General features: G+C 44.5%; 1 protein-coding gene across 2 annotated transcripts in view; it reads right to left on the minus strand.

Moving 5' to 3' along the window:
- The window catches only part of SHISA4 (shisa family member 4), a 29,173-nt gene extending 9,918 nt beyond the window's left edge, over positions 1-19,255 (minus strand). For both annotated transcript variants that reach the window (XR_011026313.1, XM_068269354.1), the window contains exon 1: positions 18,805-19,255. Coding sequence is in view for 1 of the 2 variants with exons in the window: in XM_068269354.1 (XP_068125455.1) it covers positions 18,805-18,862 (58 nt within the window). In the remaining variant the exon portion in view is untranslated. The remainder of the gene's footprint in view (positions 1-18,804) is intronic.
- Positions 19,256-27,199: the final 7,944 nt, after the last annotated feature.

Consider the following 27,199-nt stretch of genomic DNA (forward strand, 5'->3'; position numbering starts at 1 on the left):
CTCCACAAAGCAATGTCTTAAAGTTTAAACAATATGCCAAATTAATATTTTGTTAGCATAAAATCTGTGGAGTAGATACTGTATAAACTTTTTGTGCATGATTATTAAGATATATTTTACATTTGCCAATAACACAGGAGACCAGAGTTTGATTCTCCGTTCTTCCTGTTCGAGCAAGACGTTTTGAATCAGAATTTATTGGCTAATTTAGAAGAAAAGCAGTAAGCTTTCGGCTATGAAGCCTTCATCAGACTGATTCCAGTATTCAAAACGTATTCAAAATTTCTTGCTTTTACTGATGGCTAACCGGGTACAACACTCGACTTCTCTTCCTGTTCAGTAAACCAGCAGCGATTGAGTGAGGAGACCTCGGGCAAGACTCCCAAAAACTGCTACTGCCCACTGAGCATGCCCCCTAGCTGGCTGCAGCTCTGGCGCTTTGAATCCGCCAGGAAAAAAGTGTAATATAAATGTTGTGTCTTGTCCTTGGCTCCTGCCTACTGTATGTTTAACAAGCTATAAAGCACTCTCTTTACCACACTGATTGGTAGGGGAAAAACATCACTGCAAAAGGGTTTGTGGTTTCGAAAAATAATGTTGTTCTCAATACAAACATGACCAATGACACAACAAGCAAATCCCTGTACATTGCAGATTAAAAGCAGCTTCTGAGTGTTCAGAGTGTACTGACAGGGATGTAAATTATGCACAAGCAAACAGGAGATCAAGGAAAAGTGCTGTTTGTGGGATTACTTCTTAGTCTGCAGCACCATCTAGTTGTAGAAAAAATGGAATTGGAGAATTATGTAGTTCATGACTCATCAGATCAGCACATTCAGGAGACAAGTAGTTCACAAACGCCACCTGCACACTTGGGTAATACACATACACAAATCCAGTCGCTACAATGTGTAGAAGGTAATTTTGATGCAACAAATATGGAAGCTGCTATAAAAATCTTAACCTCTAATTTATTTTTCCAACCAGTATCAACAGGCTTTATCTCTTTAAACAACATATCAGAAAGATGTGCAGGAGGTACATAATCATACCCCTGAAAATATTCACATTTTGCTGAAACGAAAACACACTTTTTTCCAGCTATAGTAACTTCATGCAAATTTTGACAGCAAAGATATAATAGTGAAATAAAACAACAACAACAACAAAACAAGAAATAACATTTGTAAAGCGCTTTTCTCCCGTGGGACTCAAAGCGCATAAGCATGGCTCCGACCATCGTGGTACAGGGGAAGAATTTTATAAATCTGGAAATGCCAGGCTAAACAGGTGGCTTTTCAGTCTGGATTTGAATAGCTCCAGGGATGGTGCTGTCTTTACTGGGTGTGGTAGGGAGTTCCAAAGAGTAGGGGCAGCATGACAGAAGGCTCTGTCTCCAGATTTTTTGAGGTGCACTCTGGGAGTGACCAAGTTTATAGAACTTGCTGATCTGAGGTTGTGAGAGGTGTGGTGCAGCTTCAGCAAGTCCTTCATGTATCCAGGGCCCAGATTGTGCAGGGATTTGAATGTCAGCAGTCCAATCTTGAAGAGTATTCTCCATTCTACTGGTAGCCAGTGCAGTGAGCGAAGGATCGGTGTAATGTGACAGTGGCGAGGCTGGTTTGTTAGCAATCTGGCAGCAGCATTCTGCACTAATTGCAGGCGACGCAGGTCTTTTTTGGGGAGGCCAGCATAAAGGGCATTGCAGTAGTCCAGCCGTGATGTGATGAAGGCGTGGACTAGGGTTTGAAGATCCTCTGGGGGAATCAGATGTTTAATCTTTGCAATGTTCTTCAGATGAAAGATTTAACTACAGATGAAATTTGGTTTCTGAAACTCAATTCCCCATCGATTAGTACGCCAAGGCTACGCACAAGGTTGGAGCTGTTTATGTCTGAATTCCCAATCCTGATTGGTGTTGCTTTAGGATAGAGCTGTTTTGATGGCGAGCACTGGCTTTGGACAAACAGGACCTCAGTTTTGTCAGCATTCAGTTTCAACCAGTTATCATTCATCCATGCCTGAAGCTCAGCTAAGCAAGAGTTTATTTTTGGGGTAGGGTCTGTTCCACCAGGTTTGAAGGACAGGTATAGCTGTGTGTCATCGGCGTAGCAGTGGTACGTCAGGCCATGTCGTTGGATAAGTGTACCGAGTGGCAACATGTAGATTGCAAACAGCAGAGGGGATAGGATTGATCCTTGTGGCACTCCGAATTGTAGAGGTGCAGGTTTGGACATTATAGGTCCTAGGGATACTCTCTGTGTTCTGTCAGTCAGGAATGATCTGAACCACTGGAGGACTGATCCACTGATGCCACAGTACTCCTGCAGTCTGTTAAGCAGGATTTCATGGTCAACTGTATCAAAAGCAGCTGAGAGATCCAACAGAGATCCAACCGTCATGCTGGTAACCGTCATGTTGGTAACCAGTCTTATCACCCGAACGATAGTCTGTACACACGTCGGATTTGACGCAAAAACGTCCGAACGACGGAACGTTCAAACGACGGGTCGTTCGCTAAAATCCGACGTGTGTATGGGCCTTTAGCCTCTGGTAAGGAAAAGGCTAATTAGGCCAATAGCCAGTCATGTCCCCACCTTTGATCTGCTGTGAAATACTGTCTCAGATGTGTACTATTGTCACCTGGACTGGCTGCAGTGTGCTTTGATGCAGATCACACCAGCACAAGGAGCCGGAATTTACATATGACAGCCTGCAGGAAACCCTTAATCAGAAGTCTTTTGATGTGTGTGTTAAAATACAGTTTTACCTGTGGTCGGAATATTGGGCTGGAAGTGTGTGAAGTGTTTTGAAGTCTATGTGTATAAACAGGATACTTGTTGTTATCAAAGTACAATCAGGACTAATTGAGTCTGCAAAGTTCAAGGTGGGACAGGAAAGCTTTGAAGTTGCATATCACAGCCAGAAAGGATATGACAAGCGCTCTGTGCGAACAATCTGGGAAATTGCATTAGTTTTGGGACTGAACATTAAATGCCCCAGGCCACAAATCGGCCTATAAATACCAGCATAGGACCTTCACAACTTGTAGTTCCCTGGAGATAGCAAAGACCCTAGAACTGCCCTGACTACTGGTCAGACTGCGTTCTCCCGGAAACAGTGTTCAACCGTCATGCTGGTAACGTTATTCCCATTTTATTTTTATGCAAACGGTCTTGTGTGTATCTTTGTTTCTTGTACTTTGTAATTTTTGCTTTGTTTTTGTAAATCCTTTTGTATATATTCTTGTCTGCACTGTTCCACTTTTTGGAATATTAAATATTTATTTAATAAGTTTGACTTCTGCTGTACTAAGCCAACGCTCATAGCCTAGAGAGAGTCTGCAGTGTAACTTGCGTTACAAGTTCAGTGCCTGATTGTGCCGTGTGTGTGTGTGTGTGTCGTTCCCGTATTTAGCCTGAAGCCATATTTTTTGTATTAAATGTATTTTTAAAAAAGAGGTGAAGCTTAATTCTGTATTTAAACTGCAAAAATCCTATATTAAGCAATATTTCTTTACATCTTGACAACACCTTTGACAACTGACAGCACTTACTAAATCAATACATAAAATTAATGGATCTTTAATATTATTTTTTTTTTAAATTGCCACAGCTTAGAAGAACTTCAGGACACTTTACACATGCCATGCTTAGGTTATCTTCCTCGCTAGCTCCTACACATCTTCAAAATAGGATCTTTATTATTGGCAGGCAACCTAGGTAGTGCAAAGCCACTGGATAATCCAGAGACTTCCCTTGTCCTCATTGCCCCCACTGCTGCTGGCCAGGACCCTCTTCTTCCTTATAGTCACTCTCCCATCCGTGTACAAGCACGACCGTATTGTGCATGCACGAATATGGCCTGCAACTGCACAGTAGCAGGGAACTGAGCCATAGGACAACATAGACATTACTTTGAAAATGAGTTGTCTTTCAGTTATAACTGAGAGCAACTGATTAAGTATAAAAGGACTCTTAGGCACCACCAAGGGGGGTATTAGGGTTAGGCACCACCAGGGAAGGGTTCTGTGTAGGAGTAGGGTTAGGTTTAACCATAGTAAAATGTCAGTAAATATTACTGATATTTTACTATCAAAATGCAATGCAGTAGAAGAATATTGCTAAGTTTACCAACATTTTACTAGCGCCAATCCCCAGCGCCCTTTTTTCCAGGTGCTTTTTTTACATGTATGCCAGTGAGATTTAGCACAGAAGTCAGGCAAGTGGCATTGTTTTTTAGAAAAGGAAGATGCCAGTCTCCGTATTACTCACACTTCAGGTTTCCTTTAGGCTGGGACCACACTTGTCCATATGATAAACAAGCACGTTTTTCTGCATGCACTACATGTTTTTCTACATGCACTACATGTTTTTCTGCATGCACTGCGCTATTCTGTGCATTTAAATGTGTATTTAACTCGAGCAGCTGATTATTTTCAAAGGAAAACCGCACACAATGTTGCTATATTTTGAAACAAAAAGCAAGGTTTGTTTCCTCACATACGAAATCGCATTGAACTGTGAACCATCCTATTGACTAATATTGGTTTTCAGTTGAAATGGGATTTTACATGCAGAAAACGTATGCGATTTTGATAAGTGTGGCCCCAGCCTTGAAGGACAACTGATGCGAGAGGTATATGGAGGCTGCCATATTTATTTCCTTTTAAACAATGCCAGTTGTCTGGCAGCCCTGCTGATCTGTTTTGCTGCAGTAGTGTTTGAATAACACCAGAAACAAGCATGCAGCTACTCTGTCAGATCTGACAATAATGTCAGAAACAACTGATCTGCTGCATGCTTGTTTCGGGTCTATGGCTGAAAGTATTAGGGGCAGAGAATAAGCAGGATAGTGATGTAATTGGTATTGCTTAAAAGCAAATAAATATGGCAGCCTCCATATACCTCTCACCTCAGTTGTCCTTTAACCCCCTCCCGATTGCCTAATAACGATCGATGTCGGGAGGGTGGCTCTGCTCCGTAATCAGTCTCCCAGCGGCGATCTACGCTAGGAGACTGTTAGACCGTTTACATTGTACAGCGCTGCGATCTACAGCAGCGCTGTACTGGGGACAGCCGTGTCACTTGGCTGTCCCCTGGAAAGGCTCAAGAGCGATCGTCTCTCTTGGGCTGATGCCTATGACAGCCGATCGCTGTCATTGGCTGGCAGTGGGAGGAAGGGAAAAATAAATAAATAAAATACACAAATTTATATATACAGTATAAAACCCCCCCCACAAATAAATACAAGCTTGTAGAAAGAAAGAAAACAGAGGCACCGGGAGCCCGATATCATGTTATACCATCAAAACAGGAGGTATATTGTATAATAGACAAATATACTCACAAAGGTAGGTTGCAGAAGATGCAACCACTCATATAGGCATGTGGGGAAACAGCTGTCCCCACTCGCAAAATGCGTTGTCTGATGTGCAGTAGAGATGGGAAGTTCGGATCTTTTCAATGATCCGGATGATTCCAATCGGATCATTGAAGAGATCCGGATCTTTGATCTGAATCTCGGATCATTTTACTACCGAAGCATTCGGGGGTGAAATGAATAGCAGGACAGGTCTTTCCCTGCTGTGGACAGGAGAAGGGGAGGGGGGTGGACACACAGAGAAGGGGAGAAGATGGACAGAGGGCAGGGAGTGGACAGAGATGGGAGGAGGGACGAGCAGAGAGCAGAAATGTTTGCTTGCACACAATACCCACATGCTGAAATCATGCTTTACATGTATTTCACCTATATGTTCATCTGTGTACTTTGAAAGCAAACGTCGCAGTGAAATAAAGCATTCCCCAAAGCATTCCCAGAAGTGAAGTGCAGTTGTTTAGAGCAGAGTGCAGGAGGATAATATTGCCTTTCAATCACAGTGCCTGCAAAGTTACTGAGCTGTGCCAAAAGCTTCCAATGTGATCACTGTGCAGCACTACGGAACAGACAGCCTGTAATGGGCAGCACATTGCAGCCAGTATGTGTGCTCTACACATATCTGGCAGTGGCACCCATGTCCCCTCTCTCTCATCTACCTGTCCCTGCAAGGCTGGCTCCCCTCCAACTCAGCGATCCATCCCTGCTCTGCTTCCAGGACCCCGCTGCCCGCTGAGAGGGGGGCGTGTCGCTCCTTGCCCCGCCCCTTTTTTCGATCCGAATCACTCATTTTGATGATTCGGATGATTCGACTCACAAAATAGATTCGGATCAAAGATCTGAATCGTTCATGATCCGGACAACACTAATGTGCAGAATAAAAAACTTTGTCTTTAATGAACATTCTGCACTCTTGAATGTGACATCTCTAAGGTAAGATTCTCTTACCATCCTCCATATGAGATCACTACACCTTGGGCGCCTCCTATACCTTACTAACACAAATAAATAAACACTGCACCAGCGATCAGAGCCCACCAGCAGAAATCTCTGTTGGTGGGCAGAAAAAAGGGGGGGGGGAATTCATATGTGTGCTAAGTTGCATGGCTCTGCAGTGAGCTTTTAAAGCTGCTGAGCCCTACATTGTAATAGATAGCCTGGCCACTAGGGGGTGTAAGCCTATGGTCCTGAAGTGGTTAAAGAAGAACTGTAGAGAAAATAATGTAATTAATAAAATTGCTAATTTTTTTTTACAATATTAATTAAATACATTTATCACAGGCGGCAACATCTTTAGTCCTTCCAGGATTGTTCTGCAGAATGTTTGTTTACCGAGTTCTATGCACAGAGGGAGATACTGCATGCTTGACAGTTGGAAACAGCCATTATTTTCCACAATGCAACAAGGTTCACAGGAAAAAAAAAATTCAGGACCATGGTCATGACATCACACTGTGGGAGGGGTTTCACCACAATAACAGCCATACAGATGTTCCTGATGGTCTATTGGAGAAAAGGTAAACATTTTGCGTGGGAAAGGGAATATCCGTTACTGATAGCAATGAAGTTCAATCCTGCGTTAAAAGCGCCTGGACACAGTGTCGCATTGTTCAGCTGCTTCCAGCAACAAGTCTCAGTGTGCGATACGCATGGAGACACTAATGCACTGTGCAGGAGTGCATTCTAACAACACACTACTGCATGCCTGTGTGCAACACAGTGCTGCTTCATTCAGTACAGTTGAATTGGTCAGTGCTGCAACAGTGAGAACACAGGTGCAAGCATGTGAGCAAGCGCAAGCCATAAGGCTCAGTTCACAGTGGGCAGTGCATTCCCTTTAAAAGCAGAGAACTCAAAGGAAATGCTGTTTCACACGTTTACCGCAGATTATGTTGCATACTTAAAGAGACACTGAAGCGAAAAAAACTGATGATATTATGATTTGTATGTGTAGTACAGCTAAGAAATAAAACATTATGATCAGGTACATCAGTCTAATTGTTTCCAGTACAGGAAGAGTTAAGAAACTCCAGTTGTTATCTCTATGCAAAAAAGCTCTACGACTTTCAAAGTGGTGGAGAGGGCTGTTTTCTGACTTTTATTATCTCAACTGTTATTGAACTATTTACTTTTTCTCTGCCAGAGGAGAGGTCATTAGTTCACAGACTGCTCTGAAAGACTCATTTTGAATGCTGAGTGTTGTGTAATCTGAACATATTATAGAATGATGCAATGTTAGAAATAACGCTATATACCTGAAAATAAAAATATGGGAATATTTTCTTTGCTTCTAGTAATTATTCATAGTACACAACCAATTCATTATATCATATATTTTTTCCGCTTCAGTGTCTCTTTAACATACAGTGAAGCCTACAGTAAATTAAAAATATGCTTCACTGTTAACCACTTCCCGACCGCCATATATACAATTGGCGGCCGGGAAGTGGACCCCGCAAGGACCGCCGTATTGACAATTGGCGGCGGTCCTTGTAGGGGCATGGGCGGAGCGATCGCGTCATCAGTGACGCGATCGTCCGCCTCCGCCTGGCGCCGCTCACCCGCCGCAACATCCCGCCGGCCATACGGAAGCGCCGGCGGGATGTTAACCCGACGATCGCCGCATACAAAGTGTATAATACACTTTGTAATGTTTACAAAGTGTATTATACAGGCTGCCTCCTGCCCTGGTGGTCCCAGTGTCCGAGGGACCACCAGGGCAGGCTGCAGCCACCCTAGTCTGCACCCAAGCACACTGATCCCCCCCCCCTGCCCCAGATCGCACACAGCACCCCTCAGACCCCCCCCCTGCCCACCCCCCAGACCCCTGTTTGCACCCAATCACCCCCCTAATCACCCATCAATCACTCCCTGTCACTATCTAAAAACGCTATTTTTTTAATCCCCCCCCCCCCTGCTCCCTCCTGATCACCCCCCCCCCACCCCTCAGATTCTCCCCAGACCCCCCCACCCCATGTACTGTATGTATCTATCCCCCCTGATCACCTGTCAATCACCCATCAATAACCCCCTGTCACTGCCACCCATCAATCAGCCCCTAACCTGCCCCTTGCGGGCAATCTGATCACCCACCCACACCAATAGATCGCCCGCAGATCCGACATCAGATCACCACCCAAGCGCAGCGTTTACATCTATTCTCTCCTCTAAACACCCACTAATTACCCATCAATCACCCCCTATCACCACCTGTCACTGTTACCCATCAGATCAGACCCTAATCTGCCCCTTGCGGGCACCCAATCACCCGCCTACACGCTCAGATTGCCCTCAGACCCCCCCTTATCAATTCGCCAGGGCATTATTTACATCTGTCCTTCCCTGTAATAACCCACTGATCACCTGTCAATCACCCCGTCACTGCCACCCATCAATCACCCCCTGTCACTGCCACCCATCAATCAGCCCCTAACCTGCCCCTTGCGGGCAATCTGATCACCCACCCACACCAATAGATCGCCCGCAGATCCGACATCAGATCACCACCCAAGCGCAGTGTTTACATCTATTGTCTCCTCTAAACACCCACTAATTACCCACTAATTACCCATCAATCACCCCCTATCACCACCTGTCACTGTTACCCATCAGATCAGACCCTAATCTGCCCCTTGCGAGCACCCAATCACCCGCCTACACGCTCAGATTGCCCTCAGACCCCCCCCTTATCAATTCGCCAGTGCATTAGTTACATCTGTTCTTCCCTGTAATAACCCACTGATCACCTGTCAATCACCCATCAATCACCCCCTGGCACTGCCACCCATCAATCACCCCCTGGCACTGCTACCCATCAATCACCCCCTGTCACTGCCACTCATCAATCAGCCCCTAACCTGCCCCTTGCGGGCAATCTGATCACCCACCCACACCAATAGTTTGCCCGCAGATCCGACATCAGATCACCACCCAAGCGCAGAGTTTACATCTATTCTCTCCTCTAAACACCCACTAATTACCCATCAATCACCCCCTATCACCACCTGTCACTGTTACCCATCAGATCAGACCCTGATCTGCCCCTTGCGGGCACCCAATCACCCGCCTACACGCTCAGATTGCCCTCAGACCCCCCCTTATCAATTCGTCAGTGCAATATTTACATCTGTTCTTCCCTGTAATAACCCACTGATTACCTGTCAATCACCTATCAATCACCCCTGTCACTGCCACCCATCAATCACCCCCTGTCACTGCCACCCATCAATCACCCCGTCACTGCCACCCATCAATCACCCGCTGTCACTGCCACCCATCAATCAGCCCCTAACCTGCCCCTTGCGGGCAATCTGATCACCCACCCACACCAATAGATCGCCCGTAGATCCGATGTCCGATCACCTCCCAAGTGCAGTGTTTACATCTCTTCTCTACCCTAAACACCCACTAATTACCCATCAATCACCCCTTGTCACTGCTACCTATCAGATTAGACCCCCTATCTGCCCCTAGGGCACTCAATCACCCGCCCACACCCTCAGAATGCTCTCAGACCCCAGCCCTGATCACCTCGCCAGTGCATTGCTTGCATCTATTCCCCCCTCTAATCACACCTTGAGACACCCATCAATCACCTCCTGTCACCCCCTAACACACCTACCCATCAGATCAGGCCCTAATTTGCCCCGTGTGGGCTCCTGATCACTCGGCCAAACCCTCAAGATCCCCCTCAGACCCCCTTCCGATCACCTCCCCAGTGCATTGATTGCATCTATTTTCCCCTCTAACCACGACCTGAGACACCCATCAATCACCTCCTGTCACCCCCCTAGCACTCCTATCCATCAGATCAGGCCCAATACAACCTGTCATCTAAAAGGCCACCCTGCTTATGACCGGTTCCACAAAATTCGCCCCCCTCATAGACCACCTGTCATCAAAATTTGCAGATGCTTATACCACTGAACAGTCATTTTGAGACATTTGGTTTCCAGACTACTCACGGTTTTGGGCCCGTAAAATGCCAGGGCGGTATAGGAACCCCACAAGTGACCCCATTTTAGAAAAAAAGACACCCCAAGGTATTATGTTAGGTGTATGACGAGTTCATAGAAGATTTTATTTTTTGTCAAAAGTTAGCGGAACTTGATTTTTATTGGGTTTTTTTCACAAAGTGTCATTTTTCACTAACTTGTGACAAAAAATAAAATCTTCTATGAACTCGCCATACACCTAACGGAATACCTTGGGGTGTCTTCTTTCTAAAATGGGGTCACTTGTGGGGTTCCTATACTGCCCTGGCATTTTAGGGGCCCTAAACCGCGAGGAGTAGTCTAGAAAACAAATGCCTCAAAATGACCTGTGAATAGGACGTTGGGCCCCTTAGCGCACCTAGGCTGCAAAAAAGTGTCACACATGTGGTACCGCCGTACTCAGGAAAAGTAATATAATGTGTTTTGGGGTGTATTTTTACACATACCCATGCTGGGTGGGAGAAATTTCTATGTAAATGGACAATTGTGTGTAAAAAACATCAAACAATTGTCATTTACAGAGATATTTCTCCCACTTAGCATGGGTATGTGTAAAAATACACCCCAAAACACATTATACTACTTCTCCTGAGTACGGCGGTACCACATGTGAGGCACTTTTTTACACCCTAAGTACGCTAAGGGGCCCAAAGTCCAATGAGTACCTTTAGGATTTCACAGGTCATTTTGCAACATTTGGTTTCAAGACTACTCCTCACGGTTTAGGGCCCCTAAAATGCCAGGGCAGTATAGGAACCCCACAAATGACCCTATTCTAGAAAGAAGACACCCAAAGGTATTCCGTTAGGAGTATGGTGAGTTCATAGAAGATTTTATTTTTTGTCCCAAGTTAGCGGAAAATGACACTTTGTGAAAAAAAAACAATTAATATCAATTTCCGCTAACTTGTGACAAAAAAATAAAAACTTCTATGAACTCACCATACTCCTAACGGAATACCTTGGGGTGTCTTCTTTCTAAAATGGGGTCATTAGTGGGGTTCCTATACTGCCCTGGCATTTTAGGGGCCCTAAACCGTGAGGAGTAGTCTTGAAACAAAAATGACCTGTGAAATCCTAAAGGTACTCATTGGACTTTGGGCCCCTTAGCGCAGTTAGGGTGCAAAAAAGTGCCACACATGTGGTATCGCCGTACTCAGAAGAAGTAGTACAATGTGTTTTGGGGTGTATTTTTACACATACCCATGCTGGGTGGGAGAAATACCGCTGTAAATGGACAATTGTGTGTAAAAAAATCTAAAGATTGTCATTTACAGAGGTATTTCTCCCACCCAGCATGGGTATGTGTAAAAATACACCCCAAAACACGTTGTACTACTTCTCCCGAGTATGGCGATACCACATGTGTGGCACTTTTTTGCACCCTAACTGCGCTAAAGGGCCCAAAGTCCAATGAGTACCTTTAGGATTTCACAGGTCATTTTGAGAAATTTCGTTTCAAGACTACTCCTCACGGTTTAGGGCCCCTAAAATGCCAGGGCAGTATAGGAACCCCATAAATGACGGAATATTCCTAACGGAATACCTTGGGGTGTCTTCTTTCTAAAATGGGGTCATTTGTGGGGTTCCTATACTGCCCTGGCATTTTAGGGGCCCTAAACCGTGAGGAGTAGTCTTGAAACGAAATTACTCAAAATGACCTGTGAAATCCTAAAGGTACTCATTGGACTTTGGGCCCTTTAGCGCAGTTAGGGTGCAAAAAAGTGCCACACATGTGGTATCGCCGTACTCAGGAGAAGTAGAATAATGTGTTTTGGGGTGTATTTTTACACATACCCATGCTGAGTGGGAGAAAGATCTCTGTAAATGGACAATTGTGTGTAAAAAAAATTAACAAATTGTCATTTACAGAGATATGTCTCCCACCCAGCATGGGTATGTGTAAAAATACACCCCAAAACATATTATACTACTTCTCCTGAGTACGGCAATACCACATGTGTGGCACTTTTTTGCAGCCTAACTGCGCTAAGGGGTCCAAAGTCCAATGAGCACCTTTAGGCTTTACAGGGGTGCTTACAATTACAATTTAGCACCCCCCAAAATGTCAGGACAGTAAACACACCCCACAAATGACCCCATTTTGGAAAGTAGGCCCTTCAAGGTATTCAGAGAGGGGCATGGTGAGTCCGTGGCAGATTTCATTTTTTTTTTGTCGCAAGTTAGAAGAAATGGAAACTTTTTTTTTTTTTTTTTTTTTCTCACAAAGTGTCATTTTCCGCTTACTTGTGACAAAAAATAATATCTTCTATGAACTCACTATGCCTCTCAGTGAATACTTTGGGATGTCTTCTTTCCAAAATGGGGTCATTTGGGGGGTATTTATACTATCCTGGAATTCTAGCCCCTCATGAAACATGACAGGGGGTCAGAAAAGTCATAGATGCTTGAAAATGAGAAAATTCACTTTTTGCACCATAGTTTGTAAACGCTATAACTTTTACCCAAACCAATAAATATACACTGAATGGGGTTTTTTTTTATCAAAAACATGTTTGTCCACATTTTTCGCGCTGCATGTATACAGAAATTTTACTTTATTTGAAAAATGTCAGCACAGAAAGTTAAAAAAATCATTTTTTTGCCAAAATTCATGTCTTTTTTGCTGAATATAATAAAAAGTAAAAATCGCAGGAGCAATCAAACAGCACCAAAAGAAAGCTTTATTAGTGACAAGAAAAGGAGCCAAAATTCATTTAGGTGGTAGGTTGTATGAGCGAGCAATAAACCGTGAAAGCTGCAGTGGTCTGAATGGAAAAAAAGTGGCCGGTCCTTAAGGGGTAGAAAGCCCTAGGTCCTCAAGTGGTTAATGCATGCATTTTGTGGTAACAGCACTGGGAACGTCACACAGGTGGTGCAGTGTTCTCCCCAGGCTCTTTTAGCCGGGTGCTCCACCCAGCTAGTTTTGATGAGCACCCGGCTGTCATCACCTCCTCCTATGCTGTAAGCAGAGAGGCAGCAGCCCTGCATTCTCTCATCTTGCCCCACCCGGCTACTTTTTCATGCCACCCGGCTACTATTTCATGCCACCCGGCTGGAAAAAAATTCTTGGGAGAACACTGTGGTGTGACAGTGTGACATTCCGCATAACAATGCGGCCGTTACCTCGCAACGCACCCTGGTGAATGTAGGCTAAGTAGGGTAGGCAGTTCGTTATAATGTGAAACAACAGAGTTTAGTAAGGCCTCGTTCACCTCATTCAGCGCAGTTGGCTCTGCAATCAGAACGCAATGTGTACGATCGCACGCCATCTGCGCTACTATGCACTGCGCTGCAGATCTCATTCACTACAGTGAATGGAATCTGCTCTGCGATTCCCGAAAATGCATACAGCAGTGCGATAGCGCATCGCACTGCTGCGCAGCACATATGATGGGAACGGTAGAAGGGCTGTCTATGCCCTTTTACCATACTTGCGTGTCGCACACTATGCGCTCTGCCAAAATACGCACGGCAGCGCACAGTCTGAATGAGCCCTAATACTATCTGAGTCATTTTTGTTTCAGGTGCTGCAGACAATGTTACAATGTGACATTTTTCAGGTGCTGCAGACAGATGTTACAATGTGACATTTTTCAGGTGCTGCAGACAGATGTTACAATGTGACATTTTTCAGGTGCTGCAGACAGATGTTACAATGTGACATTTTTCAGGTGCTGCAGACAGATGTTACAATGGGCTCAATTCTGGTAGCTGTGCGAGGTGAAGAAGGCATTAGTCGGGAAAATACCTCACTCGTTATTTTTTTTTTCTTAGTTGAATTCTGATACATTTTCCCGACTGCGGATGGCGTTCGGTAGATCACCGACACAGGGGGAAAACAATGCGTAAATCAGTGAGGTATTTTCCCGACTTCCACATGCCTGCACTTTCCCCCTCTAATCTCTTTAGACCCCGTGTGTGCAGACCGCCGCCCGCCAGAGAACCCCGAGCAGGAGGGGAGACAGCCAGTGAAGGTGGGCGATTTGCATAGCAGCGGAGAAGGGGGGAAGTGTCCCCCCCCCTTCTCTCACCTTGGGGCCCCCCTTCCTGGCTCTCCCCTCCGGAATCTGTAAAGTGTGCACAGCCTGGCAGCGGCTGACAGCGAGCGGAGACTTACCGCTGTCAGCCACCGGAGGGAGCGCTGATCTGTGTGCCATTACTCTGGGCTTGAGGAGACCAGAGTAATGGCACACAGATCAGTGCTCCCTCCGGTGGCTGACAGCGGTAAGTCTCCGCTCGCTGTCAGCCGCTGCCAGGCTGTGCACACTTTACAGATTCCGGAGGGGAGAGCCAGGAAGGGGGGCCTCAAGGTGAGAGAAGGGGGGGGGGGGACACTTCCCCCCTTCTACGCAAATCGCCCTCCTTCACTGGCTGTCTCCCCTCCTGGAGAGTGGAGACACCTACAAGCCTGACTACATATACTGGGGGCACTTATAGACCTAGCTACATACACTGAGGGCACCTATAGACCTGGCTATACTGGGGAGACCTATACACCTGGCTGCATATACTGGGGAGACCTATAGACCTGGCTACATATACTGGGGGCACTTATACACCTGGCTACATATACTGGGGGCACCTATACACCTGGCTGCATATACTGGGGGAACTTATAGACCTAGCTACATATACTGGGGGCACCTATACACCTGGCTGTATATACTGGGGACACCTATAGACCTGGCTGCATATACTGGGGGCACTTATACACCTGACTACATATTAATGGGGGCACTTATACACCTGGCTACATATACTGGGGGCACTTATGCACCTGACTACATATACTGGGGGCACTTATACACCTGGCTACATATACTGGGGGCACTTATAGACCTGGCTATACTGGGGAGACCTATACACCTGGCTGCATATACTGGGGGCACTTATACACCTGACTACATATACTGGGGGCACCTATACACCTGACTACATATACTGGGGGCACTTATAGACCTAGCTACATATACTGGGGGCACCTATAGACCTAGCTATACTGGAGACACCTATACACCTGGCTGCATATACTGGGGACACCTATAGACCTGACTATACTGGAGACACCTATACACCTGGCTACATATACTGGGGACACCTAAAAACCTGGCTATCTACTCAGGAGACACCTATAGACCTTGCCATCTATACTGGAGACACCTATAGACCTGGCTATCTGTACTGGGGACACCTATAGGCCTGGCTACCTATTCTGGAGACACCTGTAGACCTGGCTACCTTTACTGGGGACGCCTATAGACCTGGCTATCTTAACTGGGGACATCTATAGACCTGGTTATCTATTCTGGGGACCCCTGTAGACTAGGCTACTTATACTGGGGACACCTATAGACCTGGATACCTGCACTGGGAAAACCTATAGACCTGGTTACTTCCACTGGGGATACCTTTTGACCTGGTTACCTATACTGGGGGCACCTATTTTGGGGGAACTGCTGCCAGATTATGTGTATTTTTGGGGAACCGCTGCCAGATTGTGTATAATGGGGGAACCGCTGCTTCCAGATTCTGTGTATTTTGGGGAAACCACTGCTACATGTATTTTTGGTGATCCGCTGCCAGATTACGTATATTTTGGGGAGCCGCTGCCAAATTATGTGTATGTTGAGGAAACCGCTGCTGCCAGATAACGTCTATTTTCGGGGAACGACTGCCATATTATCTGTATTTTGGAGGAACCTCTGCCAAATTGCATGGATTTTTGGTGAAATGCTGTCAGATTACATGTATTTTGGGGGATACACCGTGGCAGAGTTCAAACTTCCTCGGCAGACCTTTTACACCACTGCTAAGGTCATGTCTATTTTGCCCCACCCATGACCATGCCCACATTATGTTGTGTGACCACGCCTATTTTTCAGGGCAAGGGTTTTTATCAGTATAAAATATCACAATATAACATATTTACTGTTGCCAGTAGATTATTATATCTTAGTCTGTAAAAATATAACGTGAAAGGTGGGAAACACTGGTATGGGGACCCCATAATCTCCTATTGCCCGGGGGCCCCATGAGTTGTCAGTCCGCCCCTGCCCTCTGCAATGCTCTGACCCCCGTGCTTTGCCCGCAGCGGCTTACCCGATCCATGCCGCTGCGCGGGCTGCAGACACCCGGGTTCCCCATACACTTCCTCTTCTGTGCGGCTACTGCTGACACTGCGGGCAAATCACGGGGGTCAGAGCATTTCAGAGGGATATTGGAGGCCAGTAAATTAGAGGGGCATATCACAGGCATTGCGGGGGAGGGATCAGAGGCATGCGGGGGGCCACTTTGCATACAGCGCTGCACACGGGGTCTAAACAGATTAGAGGGGGATAGTGCAGGCATGAGGGGGGGGGGGGGGGGACAGAAAAACACACCAGGGGGATACAGCGTGCTGGATTGTTAAAGTGCCCATATATCTACAAATGTGTGGGCAAATCGACTAGAGAGATTTCAGCATGATATCTATCCTGAATCGGCTTAGCAATACTGCCTAAGATAAGATTGTATTTTGTTGGGAAATCTGCCGCCAATCTAATTGCCTTTGTGGGGATATCTGCCGCCAATCAAATTGCATTTTGTGGCGATATCTGCCGCCAATCTGATTGTATTTTGTTGGGAAATCTGCCGCCAATCTAATTGCCATTGTGGGGATATCTGCCGCCAATCGAATTGCATTTTGTGGGGATATCTGCCGCCAATCTGACTGCATTTTGTGGGGGTATCTGCCGCCAATCTGATTGCATTTTGTCGGAAAATCTGCTGCCATTTGACTACTTGATGAATTATCATGAGGAATGTAACTACTTGATTATTTGATCTAAAATTTATCTGGTCGGACCTAATCTCTGTGAATAACACCGCTACTTACTTTGTGGGGTTTTTTTCGGAGCACTTTTAGAGGCTGGGGTCGGGAGAGGGGGGTGGTCAGAACAAAGAACAAGCTGAAAAGGCTCCATGTTATGTGACAGATATCACAATTCTGTCACAACACTGCATTTATCATGTGATAGAGGTAGGTCTAATTATGTGAGGTAAAAGGCATGCAAACACGCACCTTATTTCACTTCAGAATTCAAATGTGAGGTATTTCACTACTAAATACCACACATTTTTAGTAGAAAATTACCACATGAATTACCTCATAAAATGACATGAGGTAAAAGAATTCAGAAGTTGATTTCCCTCATGAGGTAAACCCAATTTCATGAGGTAATTATTTACTAAACGCTACCAGAATTGAGCCCAATGTGACATTTTTTCAGGTGCTGCAGACAGATGTTACAATGTGACATTTTTTCAGGTGCTGCAGACAGATGTTACAATGTGACATTTTTTCAGGTGCTGCAGACAGATGTTACAATGAGACATCCTTGGCAACAAGAAGTCAACAGCCACCAACTACCGGTAAATGTAAATGCATGAATAGCATAGTCCTAACACCCGGTATGCGTGCCCCAGGGCTTACTTAGGTTGAACTCGGGGCATTAAACTTGACTCAAATCAATGTATTTCATCAATTTTCGGACTAAAAAAAATAAAAAAAAAACTTACAGAAATAATCCTACGTAAATATTAAAGTTAATTTTAAGCATAAAGGAGTGTTACAAAAAAAACCCTTTTTTTCCAACTATACAATATTGACAGATATTATCCTTAATGCTGGGCATACACGGTAAGTTTGTTTCCTTATCAATTGAGCCGCTGATGGCTCGATTGATAATATCCGACAGGTCCGATGACCCGCCGGATAGATTCCCCGCTCGATCCCCGCAGGCGGACAATAGCGGGGAATCGAGCGGCTGATAAGGCATGCCCGTGAGGACAAGCGAGAATCGATCCGCGCGCACAAGCGGTAACGCGCCGGCGCTCGATACTGGCGCATAAACTTACCGTGTATGCCCAGCATAAGGGCCGGTTCACATGGACGCTTGGCAGCGATTACCACAGGCGTCTGATAAAACTCTCCCATTCAAGTGATGGTTTACTGTCGTTTGTGCAAATGCGGTGTTTCAGATACAGATTTTCCCCGTCGTTCTAGGTCGATTAACCATCTTGTCTTCATGTCCCCCTCCATGGACGAAAAATGCTGATCACGATGGGACGCTGCTAATCGCCGCTGAAAGCCCGCGCAAGCTCCAAGAGAGACGCCGCAGAATGGGATGCTGGAAGACGTCCGTCTGAACCTATTTACCTTACAAGCATTTACTAGCTCACAATACTACTGCATGTGAGATAACACCCTGTGTACAGTGCAAACCGTGCTATAAAGGTGGGGTCTTCCTGTACTTATATAGGGGGAGGGCTATATTTTAAAAGGCTTGAAACAAGCAAGCGTCATATGGGGAGAGCTAGTGTAACTGTGACTACATATAGACAAGCTGATCACCACTGGATGTCCACACACATAGGGGGTGCCCCTTTCTTACCCATAGGCAATGCGACTTGGAGTAGAAGCCAGGCGGCTGCCAGGACTTGTAGTGCCATCGTCACCCCGGGCAGCAGGACTGGAGCAGCGGGACGCCTGTGGCTATGGCTCTGTCCCTATGGCGGGCCTGAGCCTGCGTGGAGAGATGTATGGAAGAAGAAGAGGAGGCTCAGCTACACCCAGCAGCAGCACTCTCCTCCTCCGGCTCCTCTTGCGGCTCTCCTGAGCAGCACGTCATTATGGAGTGTGCGTACCCTGGTGACGAGGCTCCACACGCAGCTAGGCTGGGATCCATAATAATAGGGCTCCTCTAACTCCACTGCTCTTCTATTTACTTCTGCATGCTCTAAATAGACGCTTTATTTGCAACTGGCTTGAGCTGTGCTGTGTAGAAACCCAACTATAGCACACGATGGCACGGGGTGGTAGGAAGAAGTGTGGGATTCTATTTCTAGCTGATCTTGTGCCTACATCTGCTGGTGTGGAATATAGCATCTTCTACAGTGCTTGTTTTCCTTTGTTTGGGTGTGGTTTTCCGTTAAGTGATGAAATAAATCATTTATGAGATTTTTTGTGAATTGGTTCCATTGTGGTGAATAAGAGTGGCAAACTGTTCAAATTCTAGTATTTAATAAGGAAAATACATGAACATAGATTAGGGCATGTTTACACTGATCGGCCAAAACATTAAAACTTGCACACTGCAAATCCGAGTTGCGATTCCGATTTGCAATTCCAATTTTCCCTGAATGCGATCAACAGAAAAACGCAGAAAAAAAACCTGCAGCATCCTGTAACGATTAAAAATTGGAATCGTAATCGCATGTAAAAAAAGATTAAGAATCGTAATCGCATGCAGTGTGCAGGGAACCTAAGGCCTCTTGCACACTACAAGAGATTTAGATTTTTTATACAATCCGATTTTTTATTCCGATTAAAAATCGTAGCAGCATGCAGTTCCTGTTTTTAATCGGAATTACAGAATTGCATGTAATAAACAAGAGACCTAAAGCTACATACTGTTGGAATGAACTTGGCCGTGGCAGACGATAAAGACCCCCTCGGCCGAGAATTGCGAGTCATTCCAGTGAGTGTACAGCAGTCGCACAACATCTGCTAAAGATATGTCATGTTGGATCTTACAGGACAACCGAGGTGACATGAGACATGATGAGATAGACATGTATGTACAGTGCCAAGCACACAAATAGCTAGGCTATATTGCTTTTTTTCTTTCTCTGCCTGAAAGAGTTAAACATCAGGTGTGTAAGTGACAGTTGTTATCTGGGTCAGGACCGGGTCGGACTAGGTCAGACTATAACATAACCCTCACTGATAAGTAATTACAGCCATAACATACTTTCCTGTCAGTAAATTGCTTCCTGGAGCAGGAAAGAGATAAAAAGGGTCAATATTCATAGATTTTTAGCTCTGGCATACTTCAATGAAAGTGTCATTGAGCAGAGACAATGGCCTGAATTCAGCAGAGAAGAGTTAGTAAGTGATAAAAGGTCGGTATTTTAACTCGTGCTGTATTTTAGCAGCACCACTGTGCGAGGATAGTTAGAGGAGTGTTCGGTAGCAGGCGATAATGGAGCGACATGGATGTGAAAAACGGTAGTTATGCAGTGTTAATGATTTGCATGCAATACTTTGCCGCTCTGGATGCTGGAAGTAAAGGATTGTGGGTAGGAGGAGGAGGTGATTACCAGCACGTGACCGCAGAGGGTTTCCCTACCTGTTTTTTGGCCCTCTCCTTCCATTACAAATCCCTCCCTCCATTCTGCATTGTAAGCAATATTAAGCATTTACAATATTAAGTGGATGGGTGAAACGGAGGAGGTATTTGGATACATTCTCGCACTCCCTCCCGATGAAAAATGTATCCAAATTCCTCCTCCGTTTCACCCATCCACTTAATGTTGTTAATGCTGAATATTGCTTAATATTGTAAATGGGCTGCTCTCTGGTGCCTGAAATACGTACAGTATAAACTGTTACTGTGTGCTGCTAGTAAACTAGCTGAGAGTGAGCTGCAGCAGCTGTGCGAAAAACCACAAATCGCCAGGTACATTTAGGTGATAAATAGATCTAAAATAACGAATGGTCACACACCCTTTTTTACCTGGCGAATTGTGATTTTGAGAAAAAATAATAACTACCGACTATCGCACAAATTTCGACCTGTCGGTATTTCAGCCTATATTTCTGGAGAATTGCTATTTAGAGTTATCACATGAGGTAAATTACCGACCATGTGATAAATAGTTCGGTAACCTCCGGTGAATTGATGCCACTGAAACTGTAAAAACTTAAAAGCTCAATTTAAATATAAAATAAAACAGTGGGATATCTAAAAAAAAGTCATTTTTAGATGAAGGATAGATACAATTGTTTTTCTCATCAGTTTATTGTCACCTAGGATGTCCTATAAGCAATCCCTGACATTCAAGTACCGCCCAATGGCATTGTTCTCTCCCCAGCCTGCGGGAATCTGCTTCCCTGTTTGCGCGTTGCTAGCCAGGAGGCTGATAAACCGCATAAAGCTTCGGCAGGGATCCCTGCCGGACGACAGAAATTCCCTGGTGTGTACGGGGCTTTAAACTGTTTAGGCCCCCCATGTGCTACCAAAATAGCTCTAATATTATCAGCTGTAGGCAAAGTTTTGAGGTTCTCAGTGGCCATTAATGGTACAATCCTGCGATCGAACGTTTCCATGGATAATCAATTGGAAATGAGTCCTACCCATTAACAGCCACATTTTTGCTACCCAATTAGATCAAATTAATGGAATCGATTTTCTTTTTCTTTTTGACCGATCCCATCGATCTGATCAGATTGGTGGAAATTCAGCTATTAATGGGTACGACCAATTGTTTCCAAACACTTGTACCGTTAATGGCCATCTCACGGGTCCTTTCACACTAAGTTCGTTGCATTTCCTTAAACAGCTAATTGCAACAAGCTGTAGTTATATTCTATGGTATGTTTACTTCAGCAATGCGGTGTGGTGGATTCCATCGCACAGCATGCTGTGTGTTTAGTGAACGTGCGCGTTTACAGTGCCAGTGAAACATACTATACTTTCTGTATGTGTCGCATCATATTCCAACCACTATGGGCTCTATTCACAAAACTTCTCATAAATGACTTATCACCTAATTGATAAAAATAACCTTTCAGCACATTTACAAGCAAAATAATCACTCAAAGTAAGTTGTTCCTGATTAACTTAATTTCAATATTACTTTTCTTACAGTAATTACCGTATATGCCGGCGTATAAGACGACTGGGCATATAAGGCGACCATCAACTTTTACAGTTAAAATATACATTTTGAGATATACTCGCCCTATAAGACTACCCCTCTTGACTCTTGGACTTTTGAATACTGTACTGTATGTACTGGTGCTATACTGTACAAACAGGTACGGATACTGGTGCTGTACTGTATGTGGTACTCAGTATACAACAACCAACCAATCACGGCAAGTGATGTACCTCACCGGCGATCGGCTGGTTGTTGTATACAAAGTCTTCTCAGTGAGGTGCCCCCTTACCTCATCATCAGGACCGCGTTAAGTCACTTCTTTCCAGGAATCCTGGTGAGTGGATTTTCTTCTACCATACTTATACAGCACTGCCCTTGCTGCTTTCATACAGTCACCACATACAATATACAATAACATTTCTATAGCGCTTTTCTCCCATAGGACTCAAAGCGCTTAGGCTCTCTCAGATTCAGTAATTAGTAGGATGAAGTATTCACACAACAAAAGTTATATTTCTGCAAATGCCAGACTGAACAGGTGGGTTTTCAGTCTGGATTTAAACACGTCCAGGGATGGGGGTGTCCTGATCTGTTGAGGTAAGGAGTTCCAAAACGTAGGGGCAGCATGACAGAAGGCTCTGGGACCAAAAGTTTCCAAGTGGACTCTGGGTATGACTAGATTATTCGAACCTGTGGATCTGAGAATGCGGGGATTGCTACGCAGCTGCAACATATCTTTCATGTATCCAGGGCCCAGATTATTCAGGGATTTAAATGTCAGTAGGCCGATCTTGAATAGGACCCTCCATTCTATAGGTAGCCAGTGAAGGGAGTGCAGGACTGGCGTTATGTGGCAGTGATGGGGTTGGTAGGTTAGCAGTCTGGCAGCAGTATTCTGCATCAGCTGTAGGCGGTACAAGACCTTTTTTGGAAGGCCAGTGTAGAGAGCATTGCAGTAGTCCAGTCGGGATGTGATGAAGGCGTGGACTAAGGTTGGCAGATCTTCTGGGGGTATGAGGTGCTTGATTTTTGCAATGTTCTTCAGGTGAAAATAGGATAATTTCACCACAGCAGAGATTTGAGTTCTGAAGTTTAAATCCCCATCAATTAGAACTCCCAGGCTACGCACATGATCAGAGCTGCGTAGATCCGTGCCTCCTATTCCCAGTGGTGAAGACTGCAAGTTAAGTTGTTTTGTTATCATGCTCTGCCCTCCAATCAGAAGGACTTCAGTTTTGTCTGCATTTAGTTTCAGCCAGTTGTCATTCATCCATTGCTGTAGTTCACGTAAGCAGGCGTTTATAGTTAGAGTTGGGTCTGTCACACCAGGCTTGAAGGAAAGATATAGTTGGGTGTCGTCTGCATAGCAGTGGTATGTCAGGCCATGTTTTTGGATTAGTTTTCCCAACGGTAGCATGTAAATCGTGAAAAGCAGGGGAGAGAGGATTGAGCCCTGGGGCACCCCATACTTAAGTGTTACAGGGGTGGACAGGAAGGGCCCCATAGACACTTTGTGGGTTCTGCCACTCAAGAAGGATTGGAACCACTGAAGTACTATGCCATCAATGCCGCAGTATTCCTGTAGCCTGTTTATCAAGATGTCATGGTCAACTGTGTCAAAGGCTGCAGAAAGGTCTAGCAGTATGAGGAACGAGCACTCTCCTCTGTCTCTTGCCATGAGCAGGTGGTTGCATATTTGGATGAGGGCAGTTTCAGTGCTGTGGTGTTTCCTGAAGCCAGACTGGAATGGGTCATAACTGTTATTTTGTAGGATTCTGGCTTCTAGCTGGAGGTATACACCTTTTTTAATTAGCTTGCCCAGAAAGGGGAGGTTAGAGACAGGTCTGTAGCTGGTCATTGCATCTGGGTCCAGGGAGGGTTTTTTGAGGAGAGGCCTGATGATTGCTTCCTTCAGTAAAGCAGGAAATATCCCTGATTGTAAGGAACAGTTAACAATTTTGAGGAATACCGGTACGAACAGGTCGGGGCAGTTCAACATGAACTGTGTTGGGCCAGGATCCAGGTAGTTAGGCGGACGTGAAGGAGAATGCTTGATGTGACTTCTTCATCAATTTCTTTGAAGTTTGACCAAGGTGTTACGTTGTCTCTGCGAATGGTCTTCGGCGCTATATTAGGCTCAGATGCTGTAAGTTGGATGGCGGACCTTATAGCGGAGACTTTGTCTGTGAAGAAATGGGCAAATTGGTCACAGAGGTCCTTTGAAGACTCGATATTAAGTTTTTGACATGCTGGATTGCAGAGTTTTTCCACTGTGCGGAACAGTTGGGCTGGTTTATTAACTGCATTTGCAATCTCTTGTGATAGAAAGGATGATTTTTTTCCCGTGATTACCTTTTGGTAGCTCTTCAAGTGGAAGATTAAGGCATGTTTGTCTTCTGGGGACTGAGATTTGCGCCACAGCCTCTCAAGCCCACATACGGTGGGGTGATGCAGCCGCATCTGGCTCAGAAGTTTCAGCATCCACCCTATAAGACGACGCCTGGCGTATAAGATGACCCCAGCCTTTTGAGAAGATTTTCCTGGGTTAAAAAGTAGTCTTATACGTCAGAATATACAGTATATTATATTTTTGCTCTTTGGTAGCTTTAAAATGTAACAGATAATGTGAAAACAGAGGAAAACAGAGGAAAACAGGTGAAAAAGCTTTGTGAATCATGCCCAACGTAACTTGTCGCTACCTTTGATTTGTGATACTATTGCAAAGCAGCGTGCATAGTATGAAAGGACCCTAACCCATTGAGCCATGAATTTTGCAAGATAGTTCAAGGTCTCCTGCCTGCAATCCACTTCATCTAAAAAGCAAACCGTAATTATTGATACATACGTATGATTCCGTCAACCCACTGTAACTGCTTTTATCCCCACAGAAAACAATAAGGGCCCTTCACCACTTGTATTGCTGCTGATTGCTGTGTTTTCAGGAACATAGTTATGCGGTGTTCAGGGGCATCAGACATGACATTTTTGGGAACCTGGGGCCATATGCAATTAACTTTTTCTCACCCATGCCACAAAAATGTTTTTTTAAACCACCAGCAAGCAAGAAAATACTCTAAATAATGTTAATAGTACTTTTTCACCATCTTTGTGGTACTTTTTCGATTGTAAAATGCTACAAAGTTATTTTAAATAAAAGATGAAAATTATCTCACAGGATAAAAAGTGAATTGCATATAGGCCCTAGAGTTGAAGTCCTTAAAAAATACACTGTCTCTGACTCCTAATACATTTAAAGAGGAACACTATTACAATGGTTTGCATTTAGAAGTTTGCACAGACTGTATTAATCTAGAAAATATTCAGTAGTATTTTTTTGTATTTAGTCACTGTTGCCATGCTGTATTTTTTCAGTATCTGGTAGATGTACTACTTCAGACACTCGTTAACATTTTTGTCTGGTAGTCTGACTTTCTTCTGTACGTTCATACATACGTCAGCACTATTTAATAACAGTCTGTTTCATCTCCAGGTTTACGTAGATGGTTCAGTCTCTTATTTTATTGTGATTATACAGTATATTCACCAATCTGTGCATCACCCTCAAGGTGCTACTGGTTGTTTGTCCAGACATGTTATGTGTATGCTTAATGTAAGCAGCTACTGTTTTTAATTGTATTATTTTTCTAATTTTTTTTTCCACTAAGGGTTCATTGTGGACTGCGTGCCTTCTTGTTTGATGGCCACTATAATGCAGGACCTAAACACAGATTCAACAGTTACAACACTAGCTTTATAGTACAAATCAGCACAGATCTTCAAATACAGTGTAATAAAATAAACAGTCTGTAAGACTTCACCACGGTGGTATACAGGCCTCCTATATTCTTGTAGTCACCATCACCCAAAGGAATAAAAGGGGCTTACCAGCTCCAAACAACCCACATTATAAGGTTGTATATATCGCTTGCAATGGTAGAACGCACGGGCCACAGTCCAGTGTGGATCCACACGACCTCCAGTCCCTCAATCCAAGCGGGTATAGTATCCAGAAGGTTAACGTGAAAAACAAATGGCAACTCTTTAAGTGTAAACCGTTTATTTAAAACCCATAAAAAGATAAAAGAATAAGAACTTACGTACGGGGCCTAAGGCTTTGGGAATCCCCAAAATGAATTTGCGCATATTTGCTGGTCAACAGCTAAAAAGACAATAAAAGGTCCCGCCTGTCTCCTTCACAACACTAGCTTTAGCTATAAGCCACAAAATGTCCATTGGTCCCTATCATATACATTATCAAACCCGATATAAAACAACAGGTTATCATATTATACACATAAAACAAATCTGAGCATTGCGCAATCACACAAGTGCATCCATGATTCTTCCCTGCACAAACTAGCACTGTGTGCTCTCTTTGGACATTCATATACAGTACATCATGTTACAGGTGAGTGCAATATACCCCTAAGTTATCGGTTTGCTAATTTTACATAACTTATTTTTTGCAGTGTCATAAAGCAAATGTGCTGGCTAATGACATCGGCATTTGGAGAACACAGTGGCCAACAAGGCTGAGGAAGAGCAAACAGTTGTGATAATAAATTTGGATCACATGTTCCCTCTGCAAGCTGGCTTTACAACATTGGTTTGTATGCTGGGCAGTGTAAGACATAAATGGGCTCAATTCTGGTAGCTATGTGAGGTAAATATTTTTTTTGTAGGTAAAATACCTCATGAGGTATTTTCCTCTTCTTTTATCAATTCTGAAAGATTTTTCTCCATTTCCAAACATGAGGTAAAACATGAGGTAAATGCATAGAGTGAGGTAAAACATGAGGTAAATGCATAGAGTGAGGTAAAACATGAGACATTTCAGTGGTAAGCCTGCAGCAAATAAGTAAGGGCTCGTTTCCACTATTGCGGTGCGAAATCTCCACATATCACCGCTAACGAAATCGCATGCAGATGCTAATCCGCATGTGGTTTTTGCCGCGATTTCGCATGCGATTTTGCATAGGCAGGGTATATGCAATTTTAACTATGTCACTGCCTGTGTCAATTTACATTACTTTCACTGCGAAATCGCGGGAAAAAAAACGCATGCCATTTCCCTATTAAATACATTGCCTGCGATTCGCCTGCATTCCACACACAGGCGAATTC

Source organism: Hyperolius riggenbachi, chromosome 2 (assembly GCF_040937935.1).
Source record: "Hyperolius riggenbachi isolate aHypRig1 chromosome 2, aHypRig1.pri, whole genome shotgun sequence".
Taxonomy (NCBI): domain Eukaryota; kingdom Metazoa; phylum Chordata; class Amphibia; order Anura; family Hyperoliidae; genus Hyperolius; species Hyperolius riggenbachi.